This window comes from Etheostoma spectabile, chromosome 11 (assembly GCF_008692095.1).
Source record: "Etheostoma spectabile isolate EspeVRDwgs_2016 chromosome 11, UIUC_Espe_1.0, whole genome shotgun sequence".
In the NCBI taxonomy this organism is placed as follows: Eukaryota; Metazoa; Chordata; class Actinopteri; order Perciformes; family Percidae; genus Etheostoma; species Etheostoma spectabile.
Genome location: NC_045743.1, coordinates 10,525,197 through 10,541,427, shown reverse-complemented (window position 1 = coordinate 10,541,427; position 16,231 = coordinate 10,525,197). Strand labels below are relative to the sequence as shown.

The 16,231-nt window shown below is 38.6% G+C and overlaps 1 protein-coding gene across 2 annotated transcripts; it reads right to left on the bottom strand.

The window, feature by feature from the left end:
- Window positions 1-191: 191 nt before the first annotated feature.
- prpf40a (PRP40 pre-mRNA processing factor 40 homolog A) lies at window positions 192-14,693 on the bottom strand. Of its 2 annotated transcripts, XM_032530211.1 has the most exons (27): window positions 14,588-14,691; window positions 12,951-13,031; window positions 12,653-12,796; window positions 11,458-11,541; window positions 10,834-10,852; window positions 10,711-10,730; window positions 10,524-10,565; window positions 10,284-10,394; window positions 9,329-9,449; window positions 8,992-9,016; window positions 8,544-8,759; window positions 8,189-8,294; window positions 7,010-7,074; window positions 6,747-6,911; window positions 4,946-5,054; window positions 4,566-4,716; window positions 4,266-4,399; window positions 3,961-4,075; window positions 3,502-3,593; window positions 3,245-3,361; window positions 2,754-2,891; window positions 2,564-2,659; window positions 2,379-2,465; window positions 2,140-2,230; window positions 1,636-1,697; window positions 1,343-1,498; window positions 192-1,199 (listed from the first exon to the last, which is right to left on the bottom strand). In XM_032530211.1, exons 1-27 carry the CDS (start codon window positions 14,588-14,590, stop codon window positions 1,110-1,112), a joined length of 2,640 nt encoding a protein of 879 aa, XP_032386102.1. In that variant the 5' UTR covers window positions 14,591-14,691; the 3' UTR covers window positions 192-1,109. The 2 variants fall into 2 exon arrangements, with proteins under 2 accessions (XP_032386102.1, XP_032386104.1); XM_032530213.1 differs by lacking the exon at window positions 12,951-13,031 and having other exon boundaries at window positions 14,588-14,693.
- Window positions 14,694-16,231: the final 1,538 nt, after the last annotated feature.

Below are 16,231 nucleotides of genomic sequence, written 5' to 3'. Positions count from 1 at the left end.
TAATCATACACATTGTATATAATAAAACAAATTTCTATTAGTTGACCTGTGACTAGCTGGATTTGTGGCTTAGTGATGCACCCTCCTGTAATTCTTTCCACTAAAGCACATGCTGCCATTCATCTCCTAATCCATCAACTTCTGTAATTGGGACATTTCTTTAACTGGATAATACTGGCATGTATTTTATGTTTTTTTTACTTCCACCAGAAATGCATTTTAGGCAGTGTATGCTTATTACAAAATAACAAGCTTTTTTTCTGAATTAGTTGATATGAGATTTACAACAAATGGTTAAAATAAACTATTTACATTAAATATAAAACTCTTGTCTTGGATTTATTTTTCTTCTCTTCACCAGTCATAATGGTTAAGAACTGACAGAGCTACCTATACATGACTATGATACTTGGGCTAATTCCACTGACTACAAGCTTTTACCACTGTTCTATGAGCCTGCATTAGTATAAGATAAGTGTACCTAATAAACTGGCAGAGTGTAATGTTGATAATTCACACTCACATACCATGAGTAAAACCGTATTGATCTCCTAAAGTATCCAATTACAGACGTAATCCACTGAAACAGTCTTTTATTTTATTTCACTACAGTACTGTATATGTATTTTAACAGATGCTCCAGTTAAAACTTATTTGAATCATTCCTCGAGACTACATCTGCAGTTAAAATGGACCAAATCAAAAATAGTTTCATTACCTCAGAACGTGTCCAGAGATAATGAAAGATATGTCTTCTTCTTGCGCTACTTTTCCAGGTGAAAGACAGTCAGTGTGACTAAAAAGACTTTTAATTGAATATAAAAATTATTGGCAATGGAAAACATGTACAACTACAGTCAACTAAAAAAATGCTAACAAAGGCAACAAAAATACAACCTGAAATTGAAAGGTTGATTAGCTGATCAGTTTCCCGATGTCAAATTAGTCACCAAATAAGTGTGTAAGCTCAGCGTCGCACATTCCCATAACTACCAGAGAACGGTGTTGTCCGTCCAGGGTGGTATGCCCAGTGCAGTCAGATGAGCACAGAGGGGAATGCATGTTTGTATGAGTGTACAAATACAATAAAAGGGCAGCAGAAGTGAACATCAAGGTGCATCCAGCTGTTCCAGTAAAGTTCTTCTCCTTTTCTCCAGCTCTCCCTCACTCAGCTCACTGCCTGATGTATCCCAGCCGCCCTGACCGTAAGACACAAAACAAAGACTCAGTAATAGATCAACAACGACAAAGGAAACTTAACTTGTGTAAATATGAAAGTGAGTCACTGAGTTTTCACAACACAACCTGTAAATGATACTTTTATGGACCATAGAAAACCAACCTCCTCTTTTGCTGCTTTTCTTTTAGGAGACTTCTGTTTGGAGTCTGAGCGAGATTTCCCCCGAGACTTGTCGTTCTCTTTATCTTTCTCCAAGTCCTTTTCACGCTTTCCATCACGCTCTCTTCCTTTCTTCTCAGTGTCGGAGTCTGGCGATGCCTGGTTGTGCACATACCAATACAACATGCACATTCAGATTATACATACAAAAACACAATGAATGTACAGCACCAGTTAAACGTTTGGACGCGCTCTCATTCACTGGTACTGTATTTGGGGTCTTTCTGTATACTCACAGACTTATGGCGTCTCTTCTTGCCCTTCTTCTTGTGCTTCTTGGATTTTTTATAGCTTCTCTCTATAGGCAGAAAAATATTAATAAATGTCAATAGTGCTGCCCTTTTTCTATATACAATGTAACGCTAGTATATGTTTGCGTTAACTATTAACTAGTTGTGATTACATATTAGTACTTTCGAGGCGTGGGTAGAGAAAGAGCACGGAGACAGCTTCGACGGTAACTTGGTCCATTACTTTAATCACACTTCCTTCAGTGCCGAACAACTCAAAACTCAACATACATGCCTCAGTATCAACTCATATCCCTCCGCCAACCTGACAACTGAATTACACGCAGGGTAGGCCTACAACACCCCAAATAGCTCCCTGGTTAAATCAATACACAGAATACACTGTGACGCTACAACTGATGGAAATATATTTGTTAACTAAATATTCACAAAATAAATCTCATCTTACATACAATGATATATAGATCTAACGATTTGGAAGCCACTCACCAGATTCTCCACTTGACGAGCGTTCGGAAGGAGATTTGGACGGTGACCTCTTTTTCTTCTTGTGGTACTCCTCGTCCTCAGACTCTGAGCCCTGTCAAAGTGGAGTAACTCAAGAGATTAACCAGGCATGAAATGGAGTATTGAGATAAAGGCAAAGGTATTCTTGTAGATAATTAACGGCTAAATTGTTTGCCTGCAGCTTGTTGCCTTGTCTAAGCACAATGCTCTGGACTACTAACCGATCGAGAGCGGGATCGTTTCCTGTGGTGCTTCTTAGACTTCTTTGAGTGCTTCTTAGTCTTAGAGTGGTGATGTTGGCACTCATGCTTAAAAAAAATAAAAAAAATAAAAAAATAAAAATGACATACCATGTTTAACAACATCACCTTTATTTAGCCCATTTACACTGTCCTAAAAGACTTACCTCCAAGACATGCATGAAGTCTTTGAATATCCTTTTCCTCTCTGACTCCAGAGTCACGTCTTCAAAGGCAGATTCTTTTAAAAATCTCTCCCTGATCTGAAATCATCACAAAAGTAAAATGACATGATACTTAGTGCAATCAAATCAAACAGAATAGACAAGCTACTACATATTGCATAGAAAGGCGTACCCCCTCCCATGTAGTCTCTGGCTCCAGGGGTGGTGTGGCCTGCTTCAGCATGTTTTTAAAGGCTGCTTCTTTCCTTTTCATCTTCCTGGCCTCCTCCTTCTCTCGCTCTCTCTCTCGGGCTTCTGCCTTCTCCAGTAACTATACAGCAAGAGGTTGCAAAATGGGTTAACCTAATAAATATAAATCAATGAAAATATAAAAACAAGTAAAAAAATTTTTTTTAAGCCTGACATACAAAGACACAAATGAACTTTGCTCATGAATCAGTTTAACTAGTAATTAACTATAACACCTAACAGTTAAAATACTTAAACCTTAAGCTAAGTTACACAAAATGATCGGCAGTCAATATTCTTGTTACCAGCCTCTGTGTTCTTCTTGAAAAACTATGTAAGGTGGGAGAAAAGGCAAAAAGAAAAGTGTGTGTGTGTGTATATATATATATATATATATATATATATATATATATATATATATGAACAGAGTCTTACACTGTTGAAAGCCAGCTTTATGTTTCCTGCATCCAGTGTGGTGGCTCTCTTGTCTGAGCTGATCACTGACCCAAAGTCATCAAAGCTAGTGTTGACTTCCACCAGAAAACCTTTGTCCTGGCAGCACAAGGGAAGCCGGAGATTTACAAGTTGTATGACATAAAATAATAAAATGTACCAATAAACAGTGAACAGTTTGTCCTATGACAATATGCCAGATATAAATGAGATTTTCACCAGAGGTAAAACAATCTTACCTTGAGAATATCTTTAATGATCCTCTTCTCATCATGGTAGCGGGCCTTCAAGTCTTCAACATAGAATTTGAACAGATCTAGGGGAGTGGAACCTGCAGAATAGACAGGATAAGTCAAACGTAGACAATGGCTTTTATACTGCAAAAACAAAAATGTTAAATTAACAGGGTCCAATGGAGGACCACAACAGGGATGCAAAAAACAATTAAGCAATAACAAAATGTTAAAAATTTATAAAAACAAAAATAATCTAAAGTAATTGGGGTGAGAAAAAAACATATGCATGAGTACACTGATGCATAGTTTTGTAGTTCATACAGTATTCAAAAACTGAGCTGTGTATGCTTTATGTTTGTGTTCATGTCATGTTCTGTCGTCTGCATATCACATCCACGTGTTTCAGAGCATTCAGCACATGTGGACGTGTGAAGCAGTATGTGCTGTGGCCTGCTGTCCTACCCGGCTGGCCCAGCATGTTGGCAAAGCGGATGTCTGAGCTCAGGGTCGGGTACATCTCCATCCAGGCAGACATGGAATGCAGCTGACCGTGATCGTGGAGCTCATCCAGGAATTTCTGAGAGAAAACACAATATGATTTCAGGACAGCATTTCAGCACAGTTTGTCCCTTCTGTGACTTAGATTTAGTTAATTTGTAACCTTTTCAACAGAAACAGAAAATACACAAACTTAACATTCATTTGGGACAGCATTTCTATCCTTGGCACGGTGACATTTTGAGGTGCACTTGTTTTGGCCCACATACCTGGAAGGCCTCTCTGTTCTTGCGTTGCCGTCTTCTCTCTCTGAGAAGAGTCTTCTGTTTCTCCTCTTCTTCCTCCTTCTCCAGAGCCCGGATATGCTCCTCAAAACAAATGAGGGCATCTTCTTTGTCCATATCTGTCAGCAGGGAACAACACTATCAACAGGGAGAACTGAGAATGGTTTACACACCGAACCTAGTGAACATTTTAAATAAAGTGAGGTAGAAACTTTGTCTTCTCACTTCTACCATCAGTTTCAAACTAAAGTTGGTAAATAAAGACATTAATTTCTGCTTTCATACTCTGCAGCTCTTCATCCTCTGCAAAGGTAGGGTTGTCCAGCAGGTACTGCTGGGCCTCTGACCAGGTGGTGCGGTATGTGACGTTGGCCATGTTGTCCAAAATGTTCTTCAGAGCTTCCCAGTTCCTCTTTCTTAGCTGCTTGGCTTGCTCCTGGAAACATTTTGTAGAGGAGGAAACCAGGATGGTAATTGTGCCAGTGTTCACAAAGCCAAAAAATGAACATAATATGGGCGCTTTAAAATAACATCATTTACAAGACTGGCAGATAAACACTAAAAGTTGAATGATTCTACATCATTATGATAAACATGCAGACAAAAAATCTTCACAAACTGAAACTCTGAGGGAGTTTTTGCTCAACTGTAGAACAAAGCCTAACCTTTTCTTTCTTAGCAAGGTAGAACAATACATCTTCATAGATCTCCAGCCGGTCTCTCTCTGGTACACAGCTCCACACCTCAAGCTCATTAAACATCTGTTCTGCTTTCCTGGAAGGCAAAAACACACACACACACATATATTCTTATACAATAACCCACATGAGGGCAGCATTTCATAGGCCAAATTTATCTGCACCACATTAATGCTTAGTGCAAGCGAGCAGAGGAGTGAAGAGTTAATAAAAAAACTCATTACATTTTAATAAAAATGGAAAAAGCATAGTTGAACTTTTTGTACAGCTTTACAAGTCAGAAGCAGTGGTTGACTGTAGGGAAATAAGGACAGAGACACACATGCACAACTGCCTGTTGGGTGCCATCCCAGATTATAGCTCCGATCGCCACAACAACCCCAGTGCCAGAAAAACCCAGGAAAAGGCTCGTTGTCAAGGTTACAAGCGGTTCAGTCCGTCACACTGACTTTTACAAAAATGCCAGACCAAAGATGGTGGACTGGACCTCTCATAAGACCAAGGACCAAAACTGAAGTATTATAAATGTTGTAGGCATAACTTCTAATGCGTAACTGCTTGCAACAGATTATTAGCTTAAAAAAAACCCTGAACTGAATTAGTACATATTTAGCAAAAAAGATGCTATTTCTAGTTGTAGTTTCTAGCATCTCTGTTGTAGTCATATGTGTGATATTCTTTGAAAATGGCAAGAAAGGGGATAATAAACAGAACATCAAGGATGTGTATTATATAAAAATCTAATAAGTCTTAACATTAGAACCAACAAATCACGATGTTCCTTAGGGCTGCACGATTATGGCCAAAATGATAATCACGATTATTTTGATCAATATTGAGATCACAAGATTACCTATCCTGCTTAACAATACACAGCTGTGTTAATAATAACTGTGTTAATAATAATTTAAACTGTAGACAAATGTCAGAAGTGTGGACCGGCGTTGTCGCTGCTCTATCTCTGTTGCCGGGAGCCGTGTGTGAGTGAATGGGGGCGGGGCTGCGCAGAAAGTAAGAGGAGAGATCCAAACGTAGCCACGGTTTTACAGAAGAAATGGGTAATGTAACGCAAAACTAAACCATATTGATATAAACAACATTGCTTCGTTTGTGGGGAGGAAGCGGATGCAATGACATTAAGTGCACCAGTGCAACCTAGCAAAAATGTTAGTTGCACCCTAGAGCCCTGTGAGCTAACAAACGCTAACTAGCACCGACTAGCACTGGTCACTGCTGTTGTCTAAAAAACAACGCAGATGGGACAAAATATTGCATTTACTAGTAAACTGGTAAACCTTGTGACCGACGTATAATCGACTGCTATCTGTTGTTGAATTTTCCTCACGTTACTCTGTCCTCTGTGACTGCCTACATCTAGAAACTAAGCTGTGCGGTGCAGGGAACCACTCTGACTGGCACATGAGCAGACAGTGGTTTACAGAGCGGTAGATTGGCTTTGCAAAAAAAATGGAATGACACATTTAAAATTAGAATTAAAATTAGATTAATTGTGCTGCCCTAATTTTCTTTACATCCTCACTCACTAAATTGTGACCAAACAACATTATGTCAACATTGTGACCAGAGCTTATGGGTCAAAGCATTTTAAGAGGAAGCCAACAGTGCTGTAACTGCATGATGGTATGCACAACCTATAGGTGACCTTTCACTGATCCCATCTGCATAACTATATTGACGATTCAGGGAACCATGAATCAATACAAAAAAAAAAAAAAAAAAAACTTTGTGAGATCACTGAAGCACTTACTTGTATCTGGTGGTAGATGTCATCTTCTCGTGGTTCTCCAAGAACCTCTGAAAGGTCTCTTTGGACTCCTTGTATTTAATTCTGGCCTCTTCTTTTTCTTCCTTCTCTGTCTGGACTTTGTAAGCATTGAACGCCTGTTTCTTCTCACTCAGTTTGGGTAGTGCGCTTTGTTGACAAGAAAAAGTGAGAATTTGATGTCAGATGGACATTGTTATCACTTCCTATTGTACATAGGATAAACAAATCCCAGGAGAATAGTGTACCTGTAGCGAGGATCATTGATAATCATTTTCATAGCCTGTTCCCAAGAGGAGTTTGACGACACACCCTGAAAAACAGAGAATACAATTCAAAGTAATGATGGCCTGTACTTAAACTGACAAGTTAAATTGACGTGTGAAATTTCCAACATATTCAAAAAAACATACCTTTTATTAGAAAAAGCATGCAAGACAGACAAAGGAACAATAAGCTGTGCTGCTTTGTCTCCTAGAAGTCAACGCATTTTCTTAATTACTAATAGATGCCTGGTTAAGAGGTGTGGAGAAGCAATAAATTAAAGAAGTGCCACGGAGGACTTATGTAAGCACCCTTTTGCCACTTGCCTCTCTCAGGGAGCGACTCCTTTATCCATCATGAACTGATTCCACCACGTGCCTCTGTCTTGTAAATTGTCACAGTTATTCTAACTCACTGATGCATGTCATTTACTCTCACCGTCTTAATCCCAGCCAACCCTGTGCCTTTGATCCAATAAAGCTAATCATAAAGACAGAGCCATTAAGATATTGAAGGAAATAGCAAGCAATCTCAGAGGAGAGCTGTGTGCACAAAATTAAAAAGAGCCTAAATATAGCAGCATTCAAGGTGGGGGTGCTAGGCTGCCTTGCAACACAACAACATCCACAGCAACAGGAGGTGAAGCTTAACAATTGAGCTAAGACCTTCCAGGGGCTCATCAAGAGGGACAAGGATTAGATCCAGGTCACAATGCAAAAGATTTGCTGGTAAACACATCAGTAAAACAGACCTACTATGGTTAATGGTGTACAACGCAATCATCAAAGCCAATATTGTTTGATGAAAAAAGCCGCATCATTTATTAACAAAATGGAACTTACTACAAACTACAGCCACCTTCCTGATATTTTGCATTGCAAACTGCTCCACTCCAAGTGATGACAGTCAACTCTACAGTCTTTGTAGCTGTGATGGCACATGCAAAATTATGTCTGAAGTATTCATGGTGCTGGTCACAGCTACAGTAAAAGCACATTATGGTTACTAATCTATGTCTACAAAAGCACACAGATTTCTTTTGTATTTGACATGCTAAATGTCTAGTAACGTGAACCGGCACTACAGGCTGATAGAGACAACACATCCTCTACATCCTTTTATAGTGTGTGGCAATGTTAACTCCATTTGACAGCCTGACTCACCTTCTCCTTTAGAAGTTCTTTGAAAGCCTGCTTGGCCTCCTCTTTCGTGTTCCATTTGTACGTTTTCTTCTGAATTTCTGGCCGTTCTTCTTTTGTAACTTCAATACTGAGGGCCAAGGAAGATGTTTATACATTTATTTAGCTATGTTTGCATGGAGCATTTAAGACATTGAGTATTTATTACATTGGGTGATGCAAGACAAAAATAGACCTGGTCCATTAATACATTAAGCTTAAAAGGGTGCAGTGTACATAAACCAAGTGCTATTATGAGTATGGTTTTGGCTTGATGTATATGGTGCATCTCTGAGTATTGGAGACCGTACCCATCTCTATATCTAACATAACTGTTTACCTGGCTGTGGCCTCTGTGACGGCTGAGCTCTCAGAGGAAGCCACAGGTGCATCTGCAGTCTTGACCTCAGCTGTGTGATGCATGGCCGCCTGAGACAGGTGTTCCTCTGAGACTGCTGTTGCAGTTTCCGCCTCAATCATGGTTGCCATAGTGGCTGTATTATCTGCTTGCACAGCAGGAGCTGCTGTGATGCCAGGAGCCATTGCCTCTGCCGTTCTGAAATCAGACCATGACGGGTAAAACCACTACACATGATTAGAAGAATACCAGGACAATGTAGCTGACTGGAACATAAAGGGTCACTACATGAAATGGAAAAACTGGCAAATTAATAAAATAAAAGGTTTTTCATCAAAGAGGGAGAAATCACGTTCAACAAGCGCTGTATTTGTTAATAATACATGATGCAGCAGTAAAGAGTAACCAAAGGTAAACAGGAAGCTCTTACCCATTCTCCTCTGCTTTGATCATAGCTAGAATAGACAAAAGGAGACAGCAGTTAGGGTACTTGTTTTCATTTCAAAGCATGCTGCAGATAAGAGACAGCACAGATACAAATGTACTGCCTGAGCTACATTGTGTTCCTGTATTATTTATGCTTCCTGTGTTTGTACATTAATGACATACCAAACCCCCTCTAATGCGTGGCATTATTTGTAAAACAAGCCAGCAGCCTACCATTCATGATGCTGTTAAAGGATCATCCAAGGAGCGCAGCATGGCTCATTGTGAAACATTACTGCCTTTCTTAGAACAGGTTTGTCATCATCAGAGCAGCTCTTTACCTTCCAGATCCTCCAGCTCTTTGGGCTTTGTCCATCTGGACTCCTTCGTCTGAGAGTTATAGTAATAAGGCTTCCCTGTGTCTGACTTGTACTCCTTCCAAGGGCATTTAGACAGCATTTGCTAAAATTAGAAAAAAAAAGAAGGAAAAATATTTCAGTTGTGATACAATGTACAAAGATGACTAGTGTGAGGTTAGAACCATATTAATAAATTCTGGTAAATTTACAATTTAATTAATTTTGATTCATGTGCACAGCCCCTGATAAAAACTAAAATAAAAACATTGTATAAGTTATGCTATGAATTATCTGTGTAAAGATTAGATTAAGTGACTATGTGACAAATGTTACCTGGGGGAACTTTACAAGTAGATGTTTAAGAGCCCTATTATTTACGACCATTTTCAGATTCTTGTATTTTGTGATTCTACTGGAACGTGTTAACATGCTTTAATGTTCCAAAAACACTATTTTTCCTCATACTGCCAATGGCTGCAGCACCTTTATTCACCCTCAGTCTGTGACGCTCCGTATGAGCGCCTGTCTCTTTAAGCTTTTCCACATGTCTGTGGAGTCTCTGCTGTTGTAGCACTCTGTAGAACCTGAGACTAACTGCAACAAAGTTCATAAGAGAACTTTGTACCATAAAAAAATCACCAATAAAGGCTTCTAAAACAAATACAACACAACCAGACATGTTTCAGCAAAATTGCAGATAAACGCTTCTGAACCAAATAACTTAATACCTAACCAGATATGTTTCAGAAGTAATGTGACCCAAAATGAGGGAAAAATTAACAACAATGGTAGCCAAGATTACAGTTTTCCCTGATTTAGTATGTAGCTAGTCCAAAGTAAACACACCAGCAGCCTTAAAAAAACTGCAATAGCCTGTCTGGACCAATCATAGAAACTCTGCTTGCTGTTAAACATTCCCTTTAAACATGGTATGTACCTCTGCAGGAGATTTGAGATCATCTGGTTTTTCCCATGTGGATTGCTTGGTCTCTGTATTGTAAAAATATGTCTTCCCATCCAGTGATTTGTGTTCTGTCCACAGGGACTTCTAAGGCAAAGAAAAAACAAACAAACACATAAATCAGTTGTTTTAGTAAAGGCACCACTTTGGTTTCATTTAATATGCTTTTGCAGCTCCTAGATATTATTATCTTTTTGTTTTCAAATGTGCACAAACCTTCTTTGGCTGTTCTTCCTGTGGAGATCCATTTGTGGTGCTCTGCAGGGACAAAGAAACAAATGAAATGTTGGTAGACTGCAGTTATTAAGAAGACAGAAAAATGTCTGGAGCGAATGATGAGAACTCTAAATTGTTGAATTTGAAAAATGCAATTACTGCATATAAACAAAAATTATACACTTACAACAGTACCAGGTGCAGCAGCTGTGAGAATAAAAACACAAATCATTCAGATGCTGTACTTTTGATGAATACAAAATATGCAAGAATATGATTTGTAAGTAACATGACAAATCAAGGATCTTACCTGTCAAATCAACACCAGGCTTTGGGAAAAAACAGATTTTGTTAGCGATTATTTCCCCCAAAATTAAAAGTTCCCATTAGTATATCTCTATCACTGAATGATAAATTCAGCTGGTAAAACAGACTCATCATTCACAACACACAGTAACTGACAAATCTTTCTAATTAGTTAAAAACTCCACACCCTCAAGATGCAAAACTATACTTGATGCTTAAGAGGTCTTATGATCTCCAAAGCAGCGTGGATGTTGTCACAATAAATATATCAGATTGCTTTTTTATATAACTTGCTTACCCCTCAGCATAAACGAAAAATAAACAGAAGATCAACATTGAAGGGCTCATGTGTTTCATTACATTTACAGTGAGCCACAGCTGAATCAAAGCCAAAACAAAAAAGTGACAATAAGGGACATATTGCACGCAGGTGCTTATTTTACTTGTAATCACTGTTTTTCTCAGCTGTTTAAGTTTATTGTGTGGTGAAAAACGGAATGACATCAATTCACATTCAACTTTTACAATTTGGCAATGTAAATGATTCCCTTAGCATTTCACAGATCCAAGTGTATTCTTAAGAAGTGTGAAGCAAAGCACTGATGGTAAAGATAGTGAGGAGAGTTACCGGTCCCGTTGGTTGTACAGCCGCAGCTGGCATGCGAGGGGGCATCATCATCCCTGGTATCATAGGTGGCATCATGCCTGGCATCTAATAAAAGAAGCATCATAAAATATTCATCTGGCATTTCCATACCACACAGTGCAGGAAGATGTATTGAGAGAGTGTGAGACAGGGTGTTGGCGTCTGTGTGGAAGGCTGCGAGCAACCGAGAACTGAGTCTGCTGTGTTTATTTAATGATGTGATGCCACAGCTTGAGATCTGTGAAGCTGAAATACACCAAACTACATCCCCTTACCCACCTTTTTAGACTTGTGTGGCTGGCACCTTAATCAAACACCCCCCAATACCACATCTATTTATAAGACTGACAGGACCACATATGCTTGCTAAAAGTGACCCATTTTTGCTGTATAAAAAAAAGAAAAAAAGAGAGTTTAGCTGTATACAATCATCCAATGGTAGATGTTCTAAATGATGCACAAGCATCTTCAGTTAAGTGGTATCTCTTTAAAAACGACTATGAGCGTTCTAGCTTCCTTCAACTGATATTTTTTAAAATGCTAAACATATCTTCTGTGCAGAAGTTCGACACAAAACAAGGAAGTTAAAATGAATGTTTCTTACAACTAAGGTTTTACTTTTTGTTTATATCACCCTACAGTGGGTCAAAGTTGAGTCAGGAAGTTGGTCTGTGATGAATGATGTTTAGCATAAGTTTGACTAACCTGGAGGTTTGTTTGTCTGACTGTTCATGTGTCATGCCCAGTCTAATCATTTTTAATGATGTTGCGGCTTTCTATTATCTCAGCTATTACTTTGGTAAATCCGAAGTTATCACTCAAATAAAACCAAAGTAGTAATGACACATGAGTTCCCTAGAATTGTCTAACATGTTCTAAGGGTCACTTCTCAATGCTGTAAGGCTACACATGGTTAACAGCAGAGTTGGAAGACACTTGTCAGAAGCAGTTATGTAAAAAAACTAGTTTCTTCTTTAAGTATTGTAGTTTGAAAAACATTTACCTAATATACGGTGGACTGTGCACTCTAGAGCATCTCCAAATGTCTTATTCTTTCTTAAATTATAGCATCTGACCCGTATCTTTTTCATTTGGCTGTGTCAAAGGCAACTTAGCCCTTAGAACAAACAAATCCAACAAAATACAGACAAACCTACAAGCTTCCTACAAGGCTCACCTGTCCCATTGGTGGTGCCCCCATTGGTGGCATTATACCGGGGGGAATTATACCAGGAGGCATTGGAGTCATGCTGGATGGTCGCTGTCCCATAGGGGGCATTCCAATAGGAGGGAAATGAGGCGGTATTCCTGGTGGTCCCATCTAGACAAATTAATATAGAGAGAAATAGAAAAGATGCATTAGATTAGATTAAACATCAATGAAGACAACTTCAAATTTACCACTGAGTTCAACCCTACATGACGACTGGCAACAAGAAGTGAAAAGCTAATTATCATATCTGTCACTGACTTACAAATGGGGGAGGTATCCCTGAGGGCGGTACACCTGGATAAGGGGGCGCTTGGCTCGGGCCATTATTAGCGTCCGATGAAGACTGTGATGAATAAGAAACACCACACAGAATTAGTGAACAGCCTGTGGCGTAACGCATAATTAGCAGCGTGCTTAGTTCAATAAAGCCACCACTGCTGTTTCTCCAAATATCTCCTTAAGTTTTAGAATGTTGTTTAGATTTTCTAGCTACAATTCTACAGTTAACACTATAGTTAAGTTTTAACATGACGACATGCACAACCTAACCCGCACTATTAGTTTAAACAAGTGTAGTCTTCATAAAAGGAAGGGTGGACAAACTATAAGAAGTGCATTTCAGTAAAAAGGCAGAACAATTTAACAGCACTACTAACTCTAGCCTTTAAAAAGTCAACACCTCTCTAAAACGATTTTAACAAAAACTCAACTTAAGCTTCATGATGATTTGTTGCAGGGCTGTTGTATTAACCTGCATTCGTTTTTAGCTTGGTGCACCTAGGCCTATATGGAAGTGTAGTCACAACCTCACATTTTGAGCGCACAAGCACGGATTCGTAAGAGCAGAGTCAGAGTTGGGAGCGCAATCACGGTCATTTTCTCCAGCTTTTTGGCAGCTTCTAAGCACCTGATATTGCAAAAGGTATCTTGCCAACCATTGTTTTAACTAGCAAGCTGCAACAGGACACATCTGGATGTTAGAGGCAGGTCTTTTCCACAGTCCACACAAGGAAAAACGTCACATTTTCAATGTATTATTTTTCTGTAAGGTGTTTATAAGCGACAATATGACTATTACAGCAGCCAAGCTCATTCATGATCATAAAGGTATACCAAAATACGCATATGTAGTGACTCTGTATCGTTAAGAACTACAGAGGACTATTAATTTAGGTTTAAGGGCATACAGGGATATTCAATTAGCGTTTTATGTAGCTAACGTTAAGCGCTATCTGAACCTTACTAGCTAACGTTAACTTAACGCTAGTGTTAGCTGTGGCTGACAGGCTCTATAACAGTTTACTTTCGTTTGTCTTCGTCCATTTTACTTGACTTTAACTCTCAGTAAAAACACACATGGATTATAAAAATAAAAACTTCTCATCTGAGTAATGCTCATTTGCTACGTAGCTAACTTCTACCGTCTGAAATGCTGTTCGTAATGAATGACTCCAGACTCGGTCTAACCCCTGGTGTAGAATAATGGTTTATGTATGAGCTAACGTGAGAGTTTAGCTAGCTAGTTAGCCAACTATTCAGCTAGCTGAACACGTCTTTTATCAGCATTAAGTTTACGTTTAAAAATACAATGAGACGAATGTACTAATGTTATATCTTATCGAAGCTAACTGCATGTTAGTGGTATCAATCTTTATTTTATAATAAGCTTCAGTTCCAGGACATAGTCGGAACCATGACGATATGTGTGTGGCGCTATCTTAGCTCAGCGCTAACACGACATGCTAACCTGGGGTGTTACAGAACGTGCAACATTATTAAAGCATCATGAAGAAAAGGAGCCAGTCATTAGCCAAAACGTTCAATATGTACGCCTACACTTTTCACAGTTATACTTTTACTTTCTGGTAATAATCTATTCTTTTAAATGGTTGTACTCACCATGTTGACGAGATGGTATGCCTCCGAGAAACTTGAGCACCTCTCAATAACGAGCAAAACGATTGGCTCAACTCCCTCCGCATGCGGAGAGGTCAAAGGTAAAGATTCTGTAGCGTCATTATGCGGTAGTAATGTGCAGAAATGCGCAATGACACACAGAGTGATTATGTTATGATCCTGTAATTGTATGGAAACGTAAGCGGCGAAAAAAATATGCCACAACTGATTCCATTATCAAACTCCATCTGCCGAGGGAAGACCGTGAGATGCGAAAAGCCAGTAAGTGGACGGTCCACTAACTGTGGACCTTTATTTTTTTTCTTTTGAAAATGTGTGCTGGAAAAAAAAGAAGACAAACAAATTACTAAGTGATTAAGCACCAATAACATCAAATGCAACATGTAATGCTGCTAATAAAATAAGTTAACATATAGTAAAATAAATATAGTAAACTTATTTACAATATGATAACGCAATTGTAACAAGTATATTCAAAAGCCAGATTTGATTCTTTTTGTATATAGCTATCCCAACTTCCAAGATTAGACAGAAAATACATTAACATAGACAGCCTACTGCTAAGAAAGATACAGCTATACTAGATTAAAAGCACATACAAAGCATACTGAATAGTTAGAGCTATATTGTATTGACAATTAGGTTTTAAGCGGACCATAAGGGCTACCGCAGGCCTACTGATATATATGCAGGTCAAATTCTAACAGTATAGGCCTACTATACAGTACTGTATTATAGTGTAGCTGTAAACTGTTCTTTGTTGCACAAAGACCATTGGCATGTATATGTGCATGTATTTATATATATACTGAACAAGATTATAAATGCAACACTTGCACCCATTTTTTATGAGCTGACCAGTCTCAAATATCAAAGATGTTTTCTATGTACACAAAAGGCTTATTTTTCTCAAATATTGTTCACAAATCTGTCAAAATCTGTGTTAGTTAGCACATCTACTTTGCCAAGATAATTCTAATTACATATACCTTAATCACAATCAGATAACACAACAACAATCAGATAATTCTGACTGCAGAAAAAGTCTTAGATCTTTGACTTCAGCTCATGAAAAATGGGGGCAAAAACAACAGAGTTGCATTTATAATTTTGGTCAGTGTATGTTGAATGGGCAATACAATAAGGCAATGTACTGTATACACAGGGATGGCTTTTGTGCATCTATTGCTAGATTAAGTATATGTGCAGTAGTTTATACAGTGTGCACAGACTAGCAATGTTATCACTTTCCTATTACCCCTTTCACTGACTGTAAGGGAACTGTTCCCTTACAGTCAGTGAAAGGGGTCTATTGTTTAGAAAGGTGTATGTAAGAGATATTTTTGGTGTTTTTGTTTTGTTTGTTTTCAACCTCCTGTCACTTGGGGCAGTGGTTCTTGTCAATTAGATGTAAGGTAGTTTAATCAAGAGGTACCTGCACTCAGGTGTTGCATGCAAGCAAACGTTTTTTTGACCGTGTGGTAGATGGTTGTTACATTTGTCGTTTATCATAAGAAAGTAGTAGAATACAAGAGGAACAAATTGGCTGTATTTTGTTGTAGGAAATAAATACATTGTGTTTATTGCAAACACTGGACATTTGGTCATTTACTACACACGTCTAAA

Excerpts from the sequence above, each read along its gene's own strand:
- prpf40a (XM_032530211.1), bottom strand. Across the intron at positions 9,017-9,328 it reads AGAGCTGGAGGATCTGGAAG|CTATGATCAAAGCAGAGGAG; the intron begins GTAAAGAGCTGC and ends TGTCTATTCTAG. Across the intron at positions 4,076-4,265 it reads AGAACAGAGAGGCCTTCCAG|AAATTCCTGGATGAGCTCCA; the intron begins GTATGTGGGCCA and ends GTTTTCTCTCAG.